Source organism: Haliaeetus albicilla, chromosome 12, assembly GCF_947461875.1.
Source record: "Haliaeetus albicilla chromosome 12, bHalAlb1.1, whole genome shotgun sequence".
In the NCBI taxonomy this organism is placed as follows: domain Eukaryota; kingdom Metazoa; phylum Chordata; class Aves; order Accipitriformes; family Accipitridae; genus Haliaeetus; species Haliaeetus albicilla.
This window is the reverse complement of record NC_091494.1, coordinates 4,776,437-4,799,953: the sequence shown is the minus strand read 5'-3', so window position 1 is coordinate 4,799,953 and position 23,517 is coordinate 4,776,437. Positions and strand designations below refer to the sequence as shown.

The window sequence follows — 23,517 nt, the reverse complement described above, 5'->3', positions numbered from 1 at the left end:
GCCCGCCGCACCGCCGCTTCCGGCCCCGCCCCCTTAGGGAGGCGGCAAAGGGGCGGCCGTGGCGGCCGTGGCCAAGGACGACGCGCAGGCCGGCACCCTTGGATGCTTTTATTTGCAATACTTCGAAGTAAACATCATAGCAAGGCACGAACGCCGCTGCGGGTTAAATAGATACGTGATGGCTCGGGAGTGCCCCCTGCTATCCTTAACTCTACGTAGGCTACCTGGTAAAACATCCCCTAGGCTAACGTACACCGTATCAAAAAATACAAAGAGTCCAAACTGTTCGTATCAAAACACGTCGAGACGAGAAGGTGAGTGATCCAAATGCAATAAGATAAATAGTTCTTAAATTATTTAAACATCGTCATAGTAAACAATAACGAGCAGGGTTCTGGCTCAACATAATAAAAAAAATAATGGTATAGAAGATAATTATATTACACGAAGCGCATGTGTGATGGGGGAGCGAGTGAGGAAAGAGAGAGTCAATATGACTACGCGGAAGGAAACGTCTCCCAGGTGACAGGTGACGCCAAGCCGCGGTGGGAGAAGAGCTACTGATGGAGCGCCAGCCCCCGCCGTGCTGCAGGATGGTGGTTCCCGCTTCTGCCGACGCCTCTGTGGGCTGTGCTCCCCTCCTCTGCCGCAGCAGCTCAAAACGAGCTGGTCGGGGAGCCCTGGCACATAGCCGACGCCATCAGGAGTGCCGGGACGGTTTCACTCCGGCTGATGGCACGGACAGGGGCCGGGGATGTTCTCTTCTGGGGATGATGCCAACCTGCCACCCGGCTCTGCCCGAGCTCCCCACCAGGACAAGCCACCGAGCACCGGGACTGGCTGCACCCACCCCCGGGACAGCTCCCGGCAGCACAACTCCACTGACATGCAGCCAGCGAGTCCCCGAGGGGCACCAGGCCCTCCTTAACGCGACACGTGGCTTTGAGCTGTGCTCACTCGAGAGGACAGGGGCTACAAAATTCCCTTTCAGGATGATTCAGGTCCAAGACATTTCATTAAATTGCCTTTTGGAAAACAAGGTTGTTATTCGGGCAATTAAGGAAAAATCAGCACAACTTACAGCTTGAACCCGTCCCGTGTAACGCAGATCCTGGATCAGCCACCACGGTCCTGACAAGTGTGTTTTGCTGAGACAGTGTTATGAGTTAAAACGAGTAAAACAAAGGCAGGATGGGAAGAGAAAAAAAGAAGCCATAAATAGAAGGAGAAAGAAAGCGAGATAGGGAAGGCAAGGCTGGGGCTCCAGGCAGAGGCTGAGGCAGTGCACACTCGAAGGAAGAGAGCTCATCTTAAGGAAACTGCAGCTGCAGAAAGTGCTCCTTGATCCTCAGGAGTTGGACAAGCTCCAGCGAGGATTCTCGCCCTGCTTTCCCTTTTCACCTCTCTGGTCTTGCAGAGAGTTAGTGCTTAGGATGCAATGGCAGGGTTGTTTTCTTTTTTAAATTTCCCTTACAAATAGAAGTTAACGGAAAGCAATGTCCATCCCAAGAAATCAACAGAATATTTCAAAGATTTGCCCCATCCCCACCCTGTATTTTGAGTAAAAACCCCCCAACAAAAAACCCCCAACCAACCAAAAGGGTTATTTTGTTTTTAAGTCTTAAGAGACTTTGAATGATTGTTCTGCGAGGTGCTATTAGGACCCTCCACGCCACATGTCTGACTGTGTTCACAAAGAGCTGAGTCACTTTTGCACTCTTTGCATTTCAGGTTTTCTTCTGCCGTAGTGTTCATCTCGCCATTATACCCCTCATGTCCGTTCTCACTCATCTCCCTTTGTAACTTCTGCCTTTCATCTTCCTCCTCCTCCTCTTCCTCCTCCTCCTCCTCCTCTTCCTCCTCCTCCTCCTCGTCTTTTACTTTATGAACAATGAAGAGGTGTCTGTTCAGAGAGATGTGAGAGGTGTAGCACAAGCCGCAGAACAAACACTGGTAGGTGGAGCTGTCTGTCTTGTGCCGAGGTATGTGTTCCTGAAACTCAGTACTGATGTCAGTCGCAAATCCGCATTTAGCACATTTCCAATGTGCTTTCAGTTTTTTGGCTGGTGGCGCGTCTGAACCCACGTCGGTCTCTGCCTGACCCAGCTCATCCGTTGCCATCCTCTTTGGAGATTTTGCCTTAAAAAAATAAGATTAAAAAGTTACTTTATTGTTCAAGCCCACAGAAGAAGAAGTTGCTAAATCCCTCCCGCTTATCTGAAGACACCTGAGGGTGAATACACATCGGTATTTTGATACAAACTAAATGAAGCTATGCCTAGGGACTCCTGTTGCATTGCCTTTCCTACCAGTACCCAAACACCTCACCCCAACATGCAGGATCTCAACTGCTGTCTTGCGATGTGAGATGGGAGACCTGGGAGGGGTTAGCTGGGCAGAAATGTGATGAGGAAAGAGAATGTGAACTTGGTGTGGGAAGGAGAAGCCCACAGAGCAGGGGCAGCTGAGGGACACAGGGATGGTCGTTAGCCCAGACAATGCTTCTCAGATTTAACTCTGAACATTTTCCCCTCTACTCAGGCTTTTTCTTCATGGCATCTCTCATTAACTCATCTCCTCTGTCTTATAATCTCACAGCATGCTTCTCCTCCCATGAGGATGGCTCACTTGCATATGTCCCTTCACGTGATTGTTATCTCCTTATCCAGCAGCACTGAGCAGTCTTTGTTTAGGATACAACTTATAGGCTTGTATTTGCAGACCCAGCTGGAGCCACGTGAAGCCACCGTCTGCCCCCGTTTAGCTGGGTGCCCTGGTACGTCGGCTCTGCTTGGGGGAAGTGGCCACCAGCTCATGGAAATGATTTCCTGAGTTACCCCAGGTTTCCTTACAGCATAAATACAGAGGGGAGTCAGTCTTGGCTGCAATCCCTCAATGCTAGGGTACAGATAAATGATAAATTGCAGTGATACAGAAAATGTACGTCTATTTTTAAAGTAAATGGAGCAAAGAAGCCCAATCAGTCAACACTCCCCTCCAAACCAACCCGAAATAAAATCAGTTGAACAGTTACATTTGCTGAAAAAAATTACACAGTCCTACTTAGGAGGAGTGCAGTTCTCATAAGTAATGATCTAATAAGTATTTTAAAACAGAAAAGAAATCTTTTGTAACTAGCAGAAAAAACATGGGAGAAAGAGGAAAAATATACCAGGCTCATGAACGGAGTGGCAGGGGAAAACAAGGGTAATAACAAACCTAAATTACACCTGGTTACCAAGTAGAATGAAAAAAGGCCAGTAAAACACAGGGCCACGTGTTCAAGAATATCTTGAAAAATGCAAGACATGTTGCCCTGGTGCTGTGGCAGCTCAGATGCATTTTCAGTTCTGGTCATGACAGTGCCAGAGAGAAGCAAACTGGATGGAGTTGAGAGGAGGGGAAGGAAATCTGCCACATGGACGAGAGGGCTTGACTGCTGCAAGGCTGCAGCTTGACCTAACACCCCAAGTGAACAGCTACTCGCCAGGTACATTTATTTTTCAATGAAAACATATCAGTTACTTCTGCTGTGTCTCTCTCTGGAGCTTTTGCTTTGGCCATCTGGGATAAGTCTGGATTTTTGATGCCATGCATGAGGCTGATGTGATTCTCCAGCATGAACGGCTGAGGAAATGTCTGATTTTCATCTGTGCAGTACCTTGGATACAAAAGGAAGAAAATTTATTAGAGGAAATGCCCAGCTGTTCATTTCCATCCAAACTGCTCTTTGTTATATGCCAAACCAATAGGTGTCATTGGAGACAGACACTGGTGAGTAATGTACTATTAGATTACCAAAATATGCAGCAAATCATCATTTTAATAATAAAACATTAGCCCTGAGAGAAATCTAGAGCAGAGGGACCTCATGACTTGTGTAACACCGACAAGGCCTGCAGCAGAACTGGGTTCTGCACCCAGTGTTCTCAATCACCAGTGCAGCACCACATCCACGAGACTACGTGTATTGTCTTAATACACTTAAAATTCTTACAAAACTGCTGAACTTCCAACTTTAATAACAATAACCTAGGCAGAAGTACTCACGAATGCATCATTTCTATGTAACTATTCATGTTAAAACTTGGTAGGATTCACGAACTGCCAGAGAGCATGGTTGACATTTCAAAAGGAGATTTGAAGCGGATGTGCCATCTGTTAACCTTCACTCCCGGATGATCGAGGTCTACTGGAAATAAGTGCCAGGGCTTCAGACACATTAACCACCCCCCCTGCAGCATGGTGAAGTACACAGAGGTCTCTGTTAGCAATTGGGAAACCCAAGATTGACTTTGTACTCTTTTGCTGCCTGCCAGCATGACACAGGGAAGGTCCATCAGCTAGGCATCGACCCTGAGGCAAGAAACGCCGGACTTCTCTGAAATGCACAAATTGCAGTTGAAATGTAGGCAGCAAGGGATGAAAAGCAATAGAGATGAAGTGTCTCTGGGCAACAAAGACGTCTTTTAAAAGCAGAGAAGAAGATTCCTACTGATCTTCCAGTAACTAGATGGAAATGAAACAACAGTCAGTAATGATGTGAAAATGCAGACGTGCTCATTGAATACTCCTGGTTTTTAGCAGGAACTGCTTAGATGATAAATCAATATTTAATAATGATGGAATTTTTCTCCCTCATGGAGGAAAGATGAAAGGTTATTAAGTGGTATTTATCAAAAATGAGCATGTTGAAAATCAAGTGTTCCAGACAGTTTGTACTTAAGACTTGGAAAATAAGAGCAAGTTCTCATAACAATACCAAGTGAATCATTAAAGAAAATACACAAAACATCAGAATATTTTGCAGTTTGTCCTAATTTATAATTCTTTTCATGTGAGCAGGGAAAGATGCTTTCCTAACCTGAATTACTCCAGTGACAAGCTTGGCAGGAGGGTGTTCAAGCAAGTCCTCCATCACTGGTTTCTCCCTACAAATTTAACAGAAGGCAGAGACCTAAGCAGGGCAGGGGGAGAAGGGGAAATCGCAGCTTGAAACGTTAGAAGCCAGAGGGAGGTCACCTACAAGACAGCACGCTGGAGTCACAAAAATACTCAAATGTCGGATCAATGACAAATTTTACTCGTGCTTCATGTGGAAATCCAGAAAAGGTTAACACAAAGTTAAGGTGTCAAAACCCCTGAAGAGAGTAACAGAAGAGACTGATGCAAACTTCCTGGTGGGAAGAAGGAAAACAGACACCACCAACCAAAGGAAAAGAAAAGGAGCAGCAGAGATGTGATGCCTTACAGAGCGCAGAAAGGAGCTAAGGAGGAATTCAAAGAGATGGGAGGATTTGTGAGCAACAGTTACAGAGGAGATTTTCAGAACAGCGCTCTGGACAAACTAAGAGGGATCAAAGGGGAGACAGAAGAGAAGACCTTGGATCCAAACAAAAAGCAGCTGCGGGAGATGCTGGGACAAGTATTTCAAGGAAGAGGTTTCATTTGAGTGCTGTGATTTCAGTAAGTCTCCCACTACAATGATTAAAGAGAGCATAACCACTGTAAGACTTCATCAACAGATTTTGAGAAGGAGCAACTACAAGCTTGAGAATTAAACACAACCACAATTCACTTGAATTTCTAGCTGTGTCTTCTCTGCTGTAAACGTGGCATGACCATGGACCCTTGGGTGAAGCTGTGGATCCACAACTGTATGTCGTTCTGAAAAGTAATAGAAAAACTAGACTCCAGGGCCTGTACAAGGTAATGCATACAGTAGGCTGGCACATCCCAGGTTGTTAGGTGTTTCTATACAAATAAGGATCCTTCTTCCCAGCTAGCCCTTATGTTCATTTTGATTCTGATACGCTCCACTTCGCAACTGATCCAGAGAGAACAGATTTATACAAATCAGGTGCACATAACTCCAAAGACCATCACCTACAAACTTAAAGCAGAATGAAGCGTACTGGGAGCCAACATTTCATCTTCTCCAGAGGTTCCAAGTCAGAGCACAGTTACAAGAGATGGAAGTTTAGAAGTCCCAGCTGAAAAATGCATCACAAATGTATTCCTATCAGGCCCCAGCAGTGATGCCAATACTTCATCCATTTACTAAAAGCTATTGTGGCTCACTAGGCAGTCCAAAGAAATAAAGTACATGAGGGATGTAGTCTTCAAGACAGGCTTTTAGTAACTTAAGTGCAGTAAAGCGACAGCACACTCTTGGTATTAAACCCAAATTTTAGTTAAATTTAAAAAATCCCCCAACCTACACTGCAAACTTCCCTTCCGACACAAATGTGCTTGAATTCTGTTTCAGAAGGATGTCTCAGAATGAGACAGGAAGCAAGTCTGCACGGTCGCTCAGTGTACAACTTATTCTGCAACAGTAGATGAGAATGCAGCAGTTGCAGAGGCAGTTTCATAAGCACTGGGCTTTGTCCTGAACTGAGACTATATTCACAGTTAAAATATGTTCACCAGCAACTATTTTCATTCACTGCTGAATTACGCAGCTCGTCTGAAGTCTCCAAATCCATTTTGCAACTTTGAGGTGTGTCTTCCCAAGCAAATCCAGCAGGCTTAAATCTCCATTGCCCTGCAGCTTATGCAGTCAGTTCTGCCCATGTAAAGTGGTGGCAAGATCCAAGTGCCCTGGTTCATTATGATTTTACACACCTTTTGTACCATTTTTTTCATGGGGAAGGCACAAGAGTGATGCATGACTACACCAACCACGAAGCAGCAAAAGATCAGCCCAATATTTTATTGGCTGTTCCACAAGCGTGTGCAATATAATTCTCATTTTGCACCTGCAGATCTCAAATGAAACCTTACCCTGAGTTTGCAAAGGGCACTGTGCAGTCAAAAGCAAAGACTTATTTTAGCCACCAAGTCTCTCATGTTTAACAATTCTTCTCACTTTCCCTCAGCAACTTATAGCCTGGAGTAGATAGGAGCAGACATGATGTATTACAAAGGGCTTCCTAACTTGAAGGGTTAGCCTGTCGTTGAAAACAAATTTGAAAAGTGGTGTTCAGTACGTACCAGCAAGTATAAACTTTCTTTGCTGTGTCGTGATTATTGCGGATGTGTCTACGCAGACTGTTGGAGGCATTAAATGAGCGTTCACACTGTCGACAGGGATATCTCTTCATAGACTAGCAGAAGAACAGAAATATCTTTTAATAACAGGGAGATGGAAGGCACTGACTGGATTCTAACATTCCCACACTCTTTCATCTGGACCTTACCTCTCAGGTGCAAAAAATCCCTCTTCCACTGATAAAGATCATTGAGATTTTGGTGTCCCACTTATACTCAGCCCAACAGTTGCCTAATACCAGCACTGCTCTTATAAAAACCAGGACTAGTTAAAGCACATGCTTTACTTTATTATTATTTTTTAATAGGAATTGCATTAGCTGCTTCTCCTGTGGGCTCATTTCACTACAGGACCCTCTGCAGAATTAATTCAGTGGAAGGTCCCTTCTGGCCCAGAAGAAGGCAGGACCCCAGTGTGAAGTACAAGTTCACTTACCCTTCTCTCCCCTCATAAATCCGCACAATAGAAGGGCAAGAAGTTAAAGAGCATCACATAGTCCCACTTGTTATCCATGTACGATATCCACATCCCCCTATGCAACTCTGCCCCGTAAGTAGCCTCTTCCTTTTTCTACAGTCCTTCGTATAACCTGCATGCATTCCATTTAAAATCTTCTTAGACTTGTTTAATGAATATATATCTGTATTGAACTTAAATATTTGGCAGATTTCCTACTTCTGTAGAATTCAAATGGGAAAAATCCAGCATTCTCACCCTGCCCCCATCTTCTTCTCTTGATACTTATGAAGTGTGACAATCCAGCACTCCCCAAGTCAAGCTAGAAGGAATCAGAGGCCATGATCTAGATTTCCACAGCCTCTGCTCATGGGACTCCAGAAGGGTGACTCAGTATATCAAACAAGAAGTCCTGATGCTAAAGTACTAAGAAATCTGGCTGCACACAGGATCTTGGCCTATGTTCTGCCAGCGAGCAAGGATTAGCTTGACAGAAGTAGGTCAAGGCAACACAAGGCTTGAGCTGGATGAAACCAACAATATGGAGGGTTACAGTTCTTATAATGATAGCTCTGTGCACTGCATCAATCTGTTACTCTTCCCAGTTAGATGCAGTGATATCTACCAAACAATACATCATGTAGAGGAACTGTATGTCCTTCTGTAACTTTGCGTGTAGACAGTTTAGATCAGACTGTTGAACCAGCAACTGGAGAAGACATGACTTTCCATCCACTTACCCAGATGAGTCGAAGAGGAAGACTGACATTAGATGCAGTGGGAGAAGGAACAGCGAAGAGGATGAGGTATGCAGGTTTTAGAGTATACTTTCAAGGACAGAAAGTGTGCTTACAACAGGCTACATCACTTTTTTTGTTCTGGCCTTGAGTTTGCTCCTCAGTGAGCTGGCAAACTGATTCTCAGTTTCTTTTAGCCCCAAATATTAACGATTATCAGACTTTTTTGCTAAAAATATCTTGTTACCTAGTTGAAGTGTTTCATCTGAGTCCTTACCCTTCCATGACTTCTCTTCATGTGAGACACATAGGTTTCCCGATCAGGGATCCACTGTAAACATTCCTTGCAAGTCCAACCAGTTCTTCTCAGTCTGGACTTGGATTCGGGATTGTGTCCTTCCACCCTCATGTCCTTCCTCGGCAGAGGGGAGTGGGAAGTCCCATTGGCTACCGACAGCTCCTTTGGTGAGGTATGAACCTGGTTCCTTGATGCCTTCTCAGATTTCTGTCGAAAGTTTGAGAGCTCCTCAGGATTTTGTGGGACTCCATGAACACCCTGGATAACAATAATAATGGAATCATAACATTTATATGTAATTCATATTATACACCTTTATTAATAAATAAATAACATTTATTATTTAAATAAATAATTTAAGCCCCCCACCCCTGAAAACAATGTGTTGATGTCATGCTCCCGCGTATCTTCCCATTTTCCCTTGAAGCTGGCTGCAGTGCTTTCCCCAGCAAGAGATTTTCCCAAGAAACGTGAAGCTTCTATTTATGTTTCCTGCATGACAACAGCAGCTCCTTGGTTCTGCCTGTTTAACATTTTGGATGAGCTCTGAGAACTCTGGTTAAACAGGGAAGATGTAATGGAAGAGAAATGTTAATTGTCATTATTTCAAGAGCCTAAGCTCTAAAAACACAGAGCTCTGAATGAAATGTTTGCTGTTATCTTGGGGGCTCCAAAGCCGCTTCATCTTTGCTCAAGGGACAAGAAGAGACAACTTCTCAGTTTCTCCAACCTTACTTTCTTCAATTCCACACCCTCTATTGCTATTTACATTTTCACGGTTCAAAACTTTGCTCAGGACAAATAAAAGCAAGCATGAAGCCAGAAACCAGCCTTATAAGGAATACATCTCCAGGCTCTTTGGTTGTTCAACAGGCCAAAATCCAAAGTCCCCCCAAAAGTTATTTTAACAAAGAAAATTGAACACAAAGAAAATAATCCAGAAACAAAGAGCTGTGGGAAAGCAAAAGCAAGTAAAATAGCAACATACCAAAGAAACCTCAAGAAACTCCCCTAGGAACAACAACAGTTCATCCACACAAAAGGATAATTTAGAGGTTTAATTGTGCACTGTAATTAATAACGGGTAAAGTTTCAACACATGAAGGCCCCAGGCCTTTGGAAGTCTTTCTGTGGGTTAGACACCAAACAAACTTCAAAACACAAGGTCTCATCTGAGAAGCCTATGTGCTTTGCACCTGATCCAGCTGATGTCCGCAGAAGCTCTTTCATGCAATGACAGCTGCTCCACAGCATTGCCCAGCTATTTAGGGTAACACCGAAGAGTTCACCTTTCTCCCTATCTGGAAATCTCAAGAGTGTTTTCTGAGCAAAGAGTACATTAGTACCCATTACTCCATTTCTCCTGTTATTACACCACTGGGGGGAAAGAAAAAGCAGTGCAGAAAAATGAACTGACTTCTCTGCAGAATCAGTAACAGGAGCCAGACCTTCTAACTCCTGCTCTTACGCTTTAACAACAGAAAGCCTGGAAAGATGAGAAGGCACACGGTTTCTTGATTTTGCATGTAGGCACAGATTAGACAGCACCTCCAATAAACTCTAAATTGCATGAAGGAGCAGGATCTGATAGGAGAGGAGATGCGTTGGTGCAATTACTACCCTGCCACAGCCGAAAAGCCTTCTTCAATTACCATCTCAAAGACCTGTTGATGGCCAAATACAGCTTCGCGGTTAAAAGACAAAAGTTTTGTAGTGGAGATGTCAGGGTGCTGGTGCACAAACTGCTGCAGGCAGGTCCCTGGGGGTGGGATTTGCAAATGAGCCACAACAAGTTGTGTACCTCAACTCAAGCCCGTCTTTCAGCATTGGGGCTGAATGCCTCTTTGAAGGTCCCAGCCTTAATCTCAACTCTATTTTCCTAGCTATAATACAGGAAGATTAGCAATCATCAACTTCACAGGAGGGCTTCAAATTTTAATTCATTACTGCATGCAAAGCATTTCCAGATTTGCAAGTTAAAGACATGGGGGAGAGAGCAAAGAAGTAGTATTGAATGGGTTTTGCTTTTAGGAGTGAGCTAATGAATCTTCTTGCTTTTTAAGTTTAAGTATAAACAAAATAAAGTCACTGAGGAAAAAAAGTGTCACTTTTTTCCCTAACCAAAGGCAAATAAGACTTTGCAAGCTCTTTCTTCAGAATGCCACCAAGAAATCTGAGAGGATTTCCACAGCAATGTTGTTAGACACTGTACATAGAAATACACTGACTAAGACAACAGAAAAATGCAGTGCTCGCATATTTATGGGATAATCAGATCTGCAAGTCCTCACATGCTTATCCCACTAGAAACCACCACCAAATGGACAATAACCGGCTTTTCATATGTATAAGAGTGACGAATGATCGTGAGATTATTGCAGTGCTTATTGCAGTATGAGCCCTTACTGAGGGAGGGCAGGTTTGAAGCCCTCTCCAGACAACCACTTCCACCAAGTTTTGGGGTTGCACACGACTATCCATTTCATATCATCTTCTGGAGCAGCCTGAGTGGTGCCAGCATGGAGGCACACGAGGCAGGGGTCCCACCTCCAGAAGGCTGGTACCTCCAGGGCAATTACTTCTGGCAATCACTCCCCTCTTGCAATCTGGTGCCGTTCTGCAGGGAAGTGGAGCAGCCAGGGAAGCCGGGCATTAAATGCCATGCAGCCTCCCTCTGAGGCAGCAGCAAAGGGGCCAAAGCTCTCTTGGTGAGCACCCAGAAGAGGAAAATTCAGTTTTCATTATATAAATTGAGCAACACTGTGGGCAGAGACTACTTCTCCCTGTCTCCCAACCAAAGACAAAGCTCCCGCTCCGGTTTAATTGCTTCCTTGGGTTTAATATAGAACAGTTAAAAATCAAAAAGATTTACTTGTAGAAAACAAGCCTTTGTCATAAGGTTAAATTACATATAGATGAGAGTAACTGCCTGCCTTATTACCAACTAACACAAAAAGCTCCACTGATATTTCCAGATAATACTGTAAATCATTGTAGTCTATTTTTCCACTAATATATTCCTCAAGAACCTTCCACTTCTTCAACTGATTTTCGTCACACAGGTGATGTAAACTCTCTGTGAACTCAAAAAATAGGACCTTGTATCCGTAAGTGGTGGGAGTTACCTACCTTAACGTGCTGCATTAACTGCTGTTTCTGCATATACACCAGCTGACACTGTGGGCACTTAAACACTCCCACTAACAACTTGTTGGTGTTCTGCTGGAAGTGCTCTTGGAGCAGCTTCTTCTTGTTAAAGACTGTCTCGCAAGAGCATTTGTAGATCACCCTAGAACAATTAAAAAAAGCAAACTGAGTCTCTCTTAGTTAGTTATCTTCAGAAGACAGTGGAAAAAGTTATCTCAGCAACTTCAGAAAGGCATGAGCTTCTGAGGAGGGCTGTGCTCTCAATGTATTGTCAACACACACCCACGTGGACAACTGAACCATTAACTCAACTGGGAAGAACAACTAAATGCCTCAGGCACATACCACAGCTTTCTAAAAATAAGTTTACTTCTATGCATATGCATAACTACCTATGTGTGTGTGTGCTGGTAAGTGCAGACAGATGGGAGCAAACTCAAAGTATACTAGCTAGCTACACATTACTTTCAATCCCACCTTTCCATAGTTCCTCCCTTATAGCACACACTTTCAGCATTAGCTCAAGCCTTGAAGGGGAGAGCTACAGAGTGGAAAAAACAGGAGGTTTCTCTGGTGATTTTTGGGAGCAACACTGCATGGAGTAAGGTTCCTCTTCCTTTTCAGTGCCAGAGGCCCTGGAGCCATCTACCAAGAGGTGCCACTGGGGGTCCTGCCAGACAAAGAATCGACAATTAAATTCCTTTGATGGATGTTCAGCTCTTCCCTGCCCAAACTCCTCTCCTCCTACAAAGAAGACCATGTTCCTACCAAGGGGAGCACGCTGTGGCTAGGAATGGACCCCCTGCCAGCAGACAAAGCAGCAGATCTTCTCATATGAGGACAGAAAGCAAAAAAAGAAAAAAATTGGGAGGGAAAGGGGGAATCCTGGAGCAAAGGAGAAGAAGAGAGAAACCCAAAAAACTTACTGAGTAGTCTTGTGAGGCTCTGCTGGGTGCTGGCTGGTCATGTGAGCCGTGGTGCTGTCAGCTGACTTGAAGGCCATCGGGCAAAAAGAACACTTGTGGAAGACTTCGCAGTGTTTCTCATGGATGTGCACTTTCAGCATGGCGAGGGTCATGAAGACAACTCCACAATGGATGCACCTGGGGGATGCACAAAGAAAGAGCCGAATTACAGCCACAGTGTTGATTCCAACACACACACAAAGCAGCGCAGATGGAGGCAAGCACCAAGCTACGGCAGGTCCTCGTTTAGTCTCTTCAACAGCAACATGGAAGAGTAACGGAGGAACACAATACAGGAATTCACAAGCTGGGCAGGTCTCACAACTAGATGTTAGCGACAAGCAAACAAGATCTGTAAAAGAAGCCTTCAGAGACTAAAACAACCCAGAAAGAATAAAGGTAGATGTGGTTCAGCAAAATGCCAGTCCTGTATCTGTGAAAGCCAATTGTGCCACAGATACAAGTGAAGAAAAAAGTAAAAGTGTCTGAGGAGATGTCCAGGTAGCAATAAGCAGCATAAATACCAGTTAGTCTCCAGTACAAAATAAAAATAAAAAGAATATGCAGCTAGGAAATCTTCAGTAACCCTGTACAATTGCTTCTCATACTCCACTAAGCACTAGAAAATAATGACAGCAACAGCAAAGATACTGAAAACAGCAACAGAAACACCCAAGGAACTGATTAAGCTCATTAAAATCATTAAGACACAGGTGTTGCCTGGAAAGTGCTTGGGTGGATGCTCCAGGAGGAGAGAGAGGAAGAAGCAGAGGTTGTATGTGGAGCCAAAGGGTTCTTCTCAGCAGTTGAAAACACAGACTTGGGGCCAGGAGGAGAGCCAGGGCCACCCCACTGCTCCCAGCCTGCCTCTCCTCCCAATGCACACCTGTGACAGGCCTTGCCTGATACTCCCCCAAGACAACAATGACCAGCAGCCTTACTATATTTAATACTCCCTGTGAGAACCCACTTGCCTGCTGTCCTCCAAGAGAAGCCACACACCAACACTACAAGGGCACATGAGGATGCAGACACCTGCCCTCACCTGCCTCAGCCACACCAGCTGCAGGGTTTACCATCCCCATAGGAGCACCTATGCTGAACCGGGACCAGAACAGCATCTCCTAAGAAGATTCAGTCAAAATGACTAATGGCCGATCTCCACTTAAGCCAGTGCTGCACGTACAGACCATTAGAGCTGAGAAGTTCAGCCAGGTGATCCAGGGGCCCAGCGCTTGGGCTAGTAGGATGTGAGAGATACACAAAGGATAACTTCCTCTAGCAAGCCTGGAGTTAAGCTGCCTTATAAATATTTTTTTTCCTTTGTTCTGAGGTCTGCTGTTTGCCTGTGGTGCTATTAGGGTTTGTGCGTTCAGCAGTGTTGCGGCACGGATGCTGCTGTTGCAGATGGACCCCAGCTATCAAGCAACTGGAAGAGCTCCAAGCCCGTATCAAAAACAAACAAGCTGCTAGATTATCCTTCCCTCCAAACGAGCCTCCCAACAGCATTTAGGAAACAAGCCTGTGCTTTGAAGTTACACTTTAAAAGATCATTAGGCAGAAGCCAGCCCGAAGGACCCAAACCCTCTCTCCCCAAAATATACACAGAAATGCTGTTTTCTTAAATTTAGAGAGGGAAGTGGTGACAACAGCTGGTGTTATCTTTGGGGAAGCATGAAAACATTCTGTTTGGGTAGGTCTGCCTTCAAGCCTGATCCTCACTCACGTGAGATGGGGAGAGAGACTTTCTGGTATAGTAACACCAGGAACTGTGTTATTATGGAAGAATAAATTCCCCAAGTATAAATGGAAGAACAAACGCTAATCCTCACAGTGAGGTCTGGCTGGTACATCTAGGAATATCCAACGGGCTTCTTCTACAAACACTCCCCGAACTAACAAGATATGGTTCTGCATTACACTCAGTTTCAGCAAGTACTTCATTTAGAATTAGGGATGAAATAAGTACTAACTCAGGGTCAAATGATCACAAGTTAATTTAATTTACAGTAAATGGAAGTTTAAATAACAGCCACTTTGTAATCAAGAATCCTAGTGTCAGAAGGACGAAGTTTGATAAAGTAAACTAATTAGCAGAACAAAATGGATGGAGGATGTCGGAAGCTTGCCATGTAATTTCTGCAAATTGCAAATTCTGCTATCATGTCCCTGGCACAGGGGAATAATTTGCAAGAGAAGACTCTCAGATAGCCTCAGGGCAAGGAGGGGTGGCGTAGAAGTCTTGGAAAGCATCCTGTGAGAGAAGATAAAGCTACAAGATGTTGTCTTAACCCTCTGAACACTTCCTATGCTGTCACCTTCCAGCCCCTCAACTCTCCCGATGGCACCAAGCAGGAAAAGCAGGGAAACAAGTCCCACATCAGTGGGGACATCTGGAAGGTGCTTGGAAAAGGTGGGGAGGTGACACTTGGAGCCAAGTGGAAAGGAGCATTTAAGACAGGCTTGTTGATTTCAATCTTTAACTGCAGAAGACCTTTCTCATTTTCAGTGCAATCACTAGCCATGACTAAAACCCAAATAAGACAACCTTACTCTAAACTTAATTGAAGGCATTGGGGTATTAGCAGAAAAGGAGACAGAATAAGGACTGATCACAAAACCAAAACCAAACTTATGCATCAGTAATTCAAGAAAAACAGGGCTATAGTGAGAAGCAGCAAAAGTTGAGCTGATCCTGGGAAGGATTTAAAAGAACTCCTCGGCTTTTCCGGTCTGCAAGTAACAAAAGTGAAAGAAAAAAAGTGAAGCTGCTACGTGACCACAGGGCAGGTGCCACGGATTATCTAGATACAATTCTGCAACTAAAATTTATTTCTTCTGTTTTCAACAATGCCTATGACATCAACCCCACAGCAGAGACAGGCAGGATAACAAGGATGGCACAGCTAGAAGTTCACCTGTCTGGTGGACTCAGTTTTCACAGATGAGCTTGATCAGATGCGAATTAGAGGAGGTTAAAGACATTTAGCTTCTAGAGAAGCTGGGTAAAGCTAAAAAATCCGTAAGTATCATTCTTGAGCTCTGTCTTAGTTTAGATCTTCATTAATGTCCCTGGCACAGAAAGCAGATATTTGCTAATGAGATCTGTAGACGGATGGAAGCTCTTGTTGCTGACAAGGATTAAGGCATCATAAAGATATTACTGTAATACATCTGGAATTAATAATGTTTTTAAAAAATGCCAGGTCATACACTTAAGAGTCAGGGCCAAGCTCTGCTGTACACTGCGGGCCCATCAGTTGGAAACAGAAGAGAAAGGACTTGCACTGGATCACTGCTAAAAGACTGAGCTTCCTATATAATGCAGCTCAGGCCAGCGTAACCCTGTGACACGTTATTGACTGAGGCATTGATGGGGATGCTGCACAAGCAGCTCAGTGCAATGAAGTTGTGCCTGCATTTGGGATTCTCAGGTGCCAGTGAAGTCCAAAGAACTGCACCAAACCCGTGGTTAGTTTTCTGACGTCTACTTCATTCCCATTTTTCCATCTCAGGGAAAAAATTTTTTTCCAGCTTTCCTCCTCCTCTCAGATTAACTAATTTTCAAACAGCCTGGGTATCACAGCCATTTAATTTGCAATGGAATTAATTCTTTGTTGTGGGCTGTGCCCCCTCAAATCAGATCCCACATAAAAAAACCTTATCTGTATATAATTAAATTCAGAATCAGTTTGTTACGTGTCTCATCTTCACAGTAGAAAGAAAAAGCCCTTGAAAACCTAAGTGTGACTTCAGAACAAACCACATAGTGAAGGCTTCCTGAATTTGCAGACATCTTAAAAGAACAGCTCTAAGAACAGAAATTGTCTTAGCCAATTTAAATTTCAAAGTATTTGATGGCAATTGGAGAAAAAACAGAACTTTAAGCAATCTTAAAAGGTCACCTAGTTTCAACTCCCAAGCAAATCATCTGTGTCTCAAGAGCCGTGCTGAAGCTGAGGTGATCTAAACATGCCAAGGAGGAAAGGCTTGTATGGAAAAGTAATGTCTTCTATTAAAGCAGTCATTTTGTTTGGAGAAAAGACCACGTACACACATACACACCACTGCATCCAGAACCTTGGGAGCCTTCCTCCATCTGTCTCAGTTCATGAGAAGTGTTTGGAGAGTTGTAGGAGCATACAAGAAAATAATCTATGCCCTTCTCGTGAAGACACACATCCCTTAGTCCATTATAACTGGCATAAATGTAAGTTCAAACCTTGGAGATTTAGAGGATTAAGATCTGCAATCTTTTTGCTGTAAACAAACATCCTGCAACTTGAATTCAACACAAGTGTCTTTCAGCTTAAAGCTGCCTCAAAATCATTTCTGCTCTCAGAAACCTCCTCTTAAATCCATTTAGTGATTCCCCATTTCAAATGTGTTTTGTCATGCAGAAAACCACACCAGGCTGGGGCTACATCCTCTTTCGTTTCTGCTGTAAGGAAGACATATTTCCAAAGAACTAAATCCCAGTTTCCCATTCCCTGTCACCATCTTGATGGATCCTCTGGAGCTGCACAAACCTGAATCCGACTTTGCGGGAGTAATGCAGGCAGTTCTCCTTGACATGAGTCTGGAAATAGGCAGAGCGGCAGACGGCTCCGCACTCCGGGCAGCAGTATGGAGACTTGTGAGCGTGGATCCTCTGGTGAGCGCAGTAACTGCACTGGTTGGGCAGCATCATCTGGCACACTTGACATGTCTGATGAAAGAAAGGTTATATCAGTTAGTTATTTTCTATTTGCTTTTTTCCCCTCCTAATTCACCCTAGAAAACTTTCAGGTTTAGAGAAAGCTCCAGCACATTCCTCTAGTATTAGCATTAACTCTACGAAGCTCTTTGGCTAGCCTCCTTGTCCTCTTTTTCCACAATAAGCCTAACAACTTCCACAATTAGCCACTCCCGATGACAGTATCCATTCTTAAACCACATCCTCTGTGGTTTATTTCCTTCTTCTCCCCCCCCCAAAAAGGAAAACAAAATCTTTCACCTCTTAGCTCTAAAGATGTTCTGTTTAGCCACTGCTTTCATTTCCGCATTAAGGCACTTGGGAAGGAAAGCATTTTTATCAAGAAGCCCCCGCCCTGCACCAAAATCACACCCAAAAAGCAGGAAAACTCCATTATACCCCAACTTGAAACCCTTACTGCTGAATGCAGTGCAGTCCTGACGTGCAGCAGCCTTCCCCACCAAAACCACAGCCGTGTCTCTTGCAAAATTTCTTGGGACCAGATGAAATTTGAACTTTCAAAGACCATAAACCATGTGTGCTATGATACCCTTATAGAAACTTCTTGATAACTAGAAATGATGCAAAGGCTCTTTCTCTGCCCATTTCTGCAACCTTTATGAAATCCATTTTTTTTCCCTACCCTTAGAAGGGCCACACTTGCTATCAATACCACTTTGCAGAAGAAGCATCATTTACTTGACATATAAAGTTTTTTATGTGGACGTTAATGTCCCAGTTTCAACAGCTGTCAAACCTCTGCTCCCTTTCACAGGTGTCTTGGCTCTTCTTTATTCCTTCAAAGCCCAGGAGCAGCTACTCATCCTCTGTAGGATGCATATTACTTGATGCCTAAGCAGGAGTAGAGCGGGAGCAGATACCAGGCCTCCAGCCTAGAGCCCTGTAGGAGCTCAAACTCTCTTCTGTCATTAATAAACCCATGCAAAATTACTCCTCTGCTCCTAACTCTAGCTTACGAATGACCTACAGCAAGCAGCTAATTTTGGATTATCAAATCAGGTAATTTAACTACATCATTTCTTCCGCTACAGTTAAAGAAGGTTACAGGGCTCATTAGATGAAAGATGGTGAGAAGTTGTACCAGAGGCTATGTCTACATGGTCAAAGCTTTTAACGTTGCATGTGCCCACATAGACGGGCCAAACCAAATCCTGCAGACTTCGCTGCTGGCAACCAGGGTAGAAACCTGGGACAGAAGCCCCTGAATCTGACAAAAAAATAAAATAAAATTAAGGGCCAACTCCATTTTCTGCATCATTTCTATATCATGCAGCATCTCTGTGATGCTCCACTACATAACATCCATCAGGGAACTGTCAAAAACTTTCTACTGCAAGTAGTAGAAAGCATCATTTATAATAAAATGCAAAGCCATAATGAACCTGAAAAGGTTCATGGAGGGGAGGGGAGGGGAATAAAAAATTAGGCTCTTGAAGGAGGAAACTGCAGAAATTGCCAAACACATCAAAAGTCTTGGACACATGATCTGAGAAAAGGTTTCTCCAGGAAAGAGAGAAATGGGTGGAAGACACCATATTGTAGGACCCCCAAGCACACACCCAAATGCAATTCAAATAAACTCAAGTGTATTTCAGCCCTTCCCCAAATGCTGGAGAAGCCCCCTAATTTCAGCAAAGAAAAACAGCACTACTGAGCCATGGTCTGAGCCATGAAATATATATGGGAATGGGAAAATGGGAAATAGAAAAGCCACCAGGACCTCTCTGCAAGGAGCTGAGTGGGACCTTAAATTCTCCAAAGCTCTCTCAAAATTCCAAATAAGAGCTACAAGAAGAAATCAATGTTCAGAGCAGTTTTATTGTGTTTTACAGCATTTTTTTCTAACTGGGTTTCGATTTGCAATGGGAGATTTAACTTCCTGGCATTGTTAAACCAGGACTCTTCTCACTTTGATCCCACCTAGCATTTAAGGCAGATTCAGCACAGCCACAAGTTGAAAGCACCTTTGCCCTTGTAGCTTAGTGAGAAACATTTTCTCTTCACATTCTGCCTTGTCAAAGTCAATTTAGTTTCGATTTTAAGTCTGCAAAGGGACAATTTGAGGCACACCTCTTCCTCCCCAGCATGCCATACCCACTGCCCCCAAAGGCACCCTGGCAATCAGCACACATTAAAAACCTGAATTTTCACTGCTGTGTGTGCTTGTGCTGCATCTAAAATATGCCAAAATCGCCTGATATTTAATAGGCTCCATGCCTGGGCACTGCTGCCTGAGGATGTGCAGGCTACAGCAGAGGAGCAGCAAGCTCCTGTCACCTCCCTCATTATGTGAAAGGCTCAGCAGGGACCAAAAATATGCTAACATAGGGCAGGAAAGTTTGGGGACAGCTAGCAAGAGGCATCAAAACTAGTGATTATCTTCTTCAGGCTCTGCAAGAGCAGGAAGCCTGCCAGAGAGTGCGTACACACGATATGGGAATAAAAAGCAAGACTCGTCAAGGATAAGGCTAAATGAATTTATTGCATCTGCAGATGCCGGGGAAGAAGCTGGAAGGATTCCCATGCTGACACCGCACTCTGCAGGGGGGACAAAAAAACCAGCCCAAGCCTCCGAGTTCAGATCGTCTCGTGGAAGAGTCAAGAAGTTAGGGAGTAAACAGACAAAATGAAAAGCAATGAGTCACAAGGATAAATTAGTAAGAATAATGAAAACTGTCATCTTTAAGCAGCATTACTTCTGTACTTGGGAAAAGTCAACGCAGCTTCTCCCTTCCTGCTTCACAAACCCGTCTGAGCTCTCCAGTGGAGTCAACCATGTGGATAAGAAAGATCTGACCTGCAGATGGGTCAGGCTACCTGGATTTCCAAAATGGTTTTGCAACACTCTTCACTAAAGAATTTTAAGGAAACTAAGCTGCCACAGCATAAGAGAGGAAGGGTTTTGCTTGGATAAATAAGTGGTTAGAAGAAAGTAATAAACAGTCGGTTCTTTGATGTAGGAAGGTCCCCAGGAAGTTCTGCTGGGATCTGGGCTCTTCAAAATAGTCTTAAAGTATCTGGGAAAAGGAAATAAGCAGTGAAACAGCAAAGATTGATGATCATAACCTAGTAACTCAGCATGTTACAGATAAGGGCTGACCATGAAGAACGGCAAAAGGACCATACAGGACTGAGTGACTGCATAATAAAATGGCAGGTTGTATTCTTCCACTGAATCAACCAAGGAATATAGTAAAGCTGAAAGAGGTTCAGTGGAGGGAAAAAATTATAACCGGCATCTTTATGCTCATGCTCATCCTTTTCTTAACACCTGCAGAAGATGCGAGGCCAGAAATCTTGCACAGGGTTATTACAGGAGGGTCTGCTCATCCATTTTACACCAGGAGCTGCTGCATTTGTCAGGAGCGAATGAGCAGCCGCGTGTGGGTTCCCCCACCAAAGGCTTCATCTTGGAGACGGAATGGCTTTTTCTTTTGCAACTCTTCTGCTTTGTATGAGAAATTGTAACTTGGTTCCAGATGTCGCATTTTTATCTCTCTCCTAGTTTTCCATGACTTTTCAAAGAAGTCTGGCAGCAATTTGAGACATTCATTAGTCAGTTATTTCTAAAGCATGTTACCAGGATATGATTTTGAGTTGTGTAATGTCTGTGTTTTTCATATACTCCCATAACCTACACTTTAATCAAGAGTTATTTATTACAAGTTTTCTTTAATTCCGGTTTGCCTGCCACATTTCATTTGGGGTTTTCTTCCAGAAGTCACATTCACACACACACACACAAATGCTCAGAAGCTCAGCCATTTCAGAATACTTGATTTTATTCCCATTTTTACTTATTAGCTTCTTCAGAAGGGGAAAAAAATTAAAATATTCACTGAAGTAGAGTGAAGCTTGAAAAAACATACTGCTCAAAAAAAGTTTGTCTATTAAACCCAACCCTGTGGCCACAGAAGTGTTTGCAAATCAGGAAATTTATAGTTAACACACAGTTTTGCTCTAGAAAGTGCCTGCATAGAGGCGGCACTTTCTGTTAACCTTTCTGTTTCATTGAAAGGATTGACTACACAACTCAGTGTCATATTTTATCCATTCATGAGTGTGTTTTCTTCTAACCGTGGGCGGTGCAAAGCACCCCGGATCAGAAAGTCAGAGCAAGCTCCCATCTTCTCACATGCAGGCGTCACCACAAAATTCCTGTGGCCAATTTTCTCACCCAGATAAAGCCCATGAGCAGCAAGGGCATGATCCCCATCAACGTACCACTGAAAGATGAACTCGAGGCACAAAACTCTTTGCTTTCACTTACTTGCAATGCACAAGCGGAAAGGGAACCAGCTTCAGCACAAGCAAAGAAACTTTACATTGGTTTTAGAGTCTCTTTGCTATTATAGAGAGTCAAGTCATGTTGACAAAGTTCACGTCTATTTAAGAGATGCCCCCAGACTATAAGGGTCCTCCTTGATATGATCATCATGTAGCTTCAGCTAAAAACACAGGGCTGCACTGACCCTAAGGCATGGGATCAGGGCTATGAAAGAGGAAAAGATTCACAAGCCTAACAATCTCCAAATAAAAATAAATAAATAAATACATAAATTACTAAGACTCAAAGTGAAACAGTTAGAGGGGAACAGAAATTATATTTTCGAAATGTAAATGTTTTAAAGAACGCTTGTCCTTTACATATTCAAACCAAAAATCCCCCATCAGCAGTGCCCAAAGCCCCCATTCTTCCCAAATCCAACCTTTTGCGAGCTTTAATTTTTCTACTTCAGGCAGAGCTGCAGGGGCTGCTGATACTTCTGCAGCCGAGGGATCACAGGCAGTTAGAGATTAGCAGGATGTTTCTGCTATAAAAAAAAACCAATAATGGCAAATTACTACTTAAAGTTAACCTTTAACTTCACATTAGCTTTCACTTGCTGCCTCACTGGGATAAATGCCAGCAACCTGCATTCTTCAGCATAGATGCTCCAGTGTGTAGCAGCATGATGTGCTGGCTCTGGCAGCACAGCTGGTCTCAACACCTTCATCTCTGCAACTCTGTGCTCCACTTCCCCACCTCTCACTGGTACGACTGTTAGCTGGGCCACGCTACAGTCAAGATCCAGATGCTTGGAGGATTATTTTTGACTTGGTTTGTTTCAACCATCCAGGTTACAATGCTGCTACACAAAATTTTACCAATGTGAGGAGAAGTGGTGAGCAGAAAATGTCTTTTACTGTCATTGTGGTAACTAAACTATACTCCTGTCCAGGCTCTCTTTAAATGAATTGGCATCACTGCATTAGCATGTTCAATTTATAGATGAAAAAAACCCTACAACAGAAACTCAAGATTATTAATTTGAAGAAGAAAAATCTAGAACCCAACTGATACACTAAAATCAGTGCATTCAAGTTTCAGTGACAGAATACATGTCAAGTCCAGTCCTAATGTAGATGTTTTATCCTAATTAACTCCTATACACTCTCACATTGTCATACCCAAGCACAGCAAAGATATTTTTATTTCCTTGGTTATAGTTGCCTATTTTAAGATATCAGCCTAAGCAGCCAATGCCACTGAGGGAGTCTGCCTGGCCTTCAGCCTAAAGGACAGGACCACAAGACGCCCTTCAATCTAAAACTTCTCCCATCCATCCTCTCTTCTGCTATGTCCAGCTTATTCCCCCTCTCCCCTCACATCTACTCATCCTCAGCCTCCTGTCGACCTTGTTCACTCTCATTTGTATTCCCACACCTCGCTCGCTACCCAATGCTCCCAAGTCTGAGCATCCTCCTCAGACCTTCACCAAGACGGACTCCTACACCCCCCCCCCCCCCAAATCACCTCAAGACACCAGGGTGCTTAAGCCTCAATAAAATAAAGCATTCAACTAAAACCTTATTCCCTGGAAATAAAGGCTGTTCAATAAACACAAAATACATTTTTGTGTACATGGAAAAATCCCTGGTTAAAGTGTCAGTGTAGACCTAGAAACTTGAGTTTTAGGGAACAAAGTGGAATGGAAAAAACCACTAGCATAACAGATCTTAGACAATGTTGCATCAAATAAGCTTAATTCTGAATTTTGTCAGTCTGTAGCTCTTTTCTCTTTATGACCTCAGCTGTAATTTCAAGAATTTCAGTTTCCACA

At 43.6% G+C, this 23,517-nt stretch overlaps 1 protein-coding gene across 2 annotated transcripts in view; it reads right to left on the bottom strand.

Annotated features, from left to right (window-relative positions):
• Positions 1 to 94: 94 nt before the first annotated feature.
• The window catches only part of ZNF592 (zinc finger protein 592), a 39,519-nt gene continuing 16,096 nt past the window's right edge, over positions 95 to 23,517 (bottom strand). For both annotated transcript variants that reach the window (XM_069797666.1, XM_069797665.1), the window contains exons 4-10: positions 17,187 to 17,365; positions 12,619 to 12,795; positions 11,675 to 11,834; positions 8,525 to 8,803; positions 6,997 to 7,109; positions 3,526 to 3,661; positions 95 to 2,139 (exon numbers count right to left, since the gene is read on the bottom strand). In XM_069797666.1, coding sequence (XP_069653767.1) covers positions 1,615 to 2,139; positions 3,526 to 3,661; positions 6,997 to 7,109; positions 8,525 to 8,803; positions 11,675 to 11,834; positions 12,619 to 12,795; positions 17,187 to 17,365 — 1,569 coding nt within the window. In that variant the 3' untranslated portion in view covers positions 95 to 1,614. The remainder of the gene's footprint in view (positions 2,140 to 3,525; positions 3,662 to 6,996; positions 7,110 to 8,524; positions 8,804 to 11,674; positions 11,835 to 12,618; positions 12,796 to 17,186; positions 17,366 to 23,517) is intronic.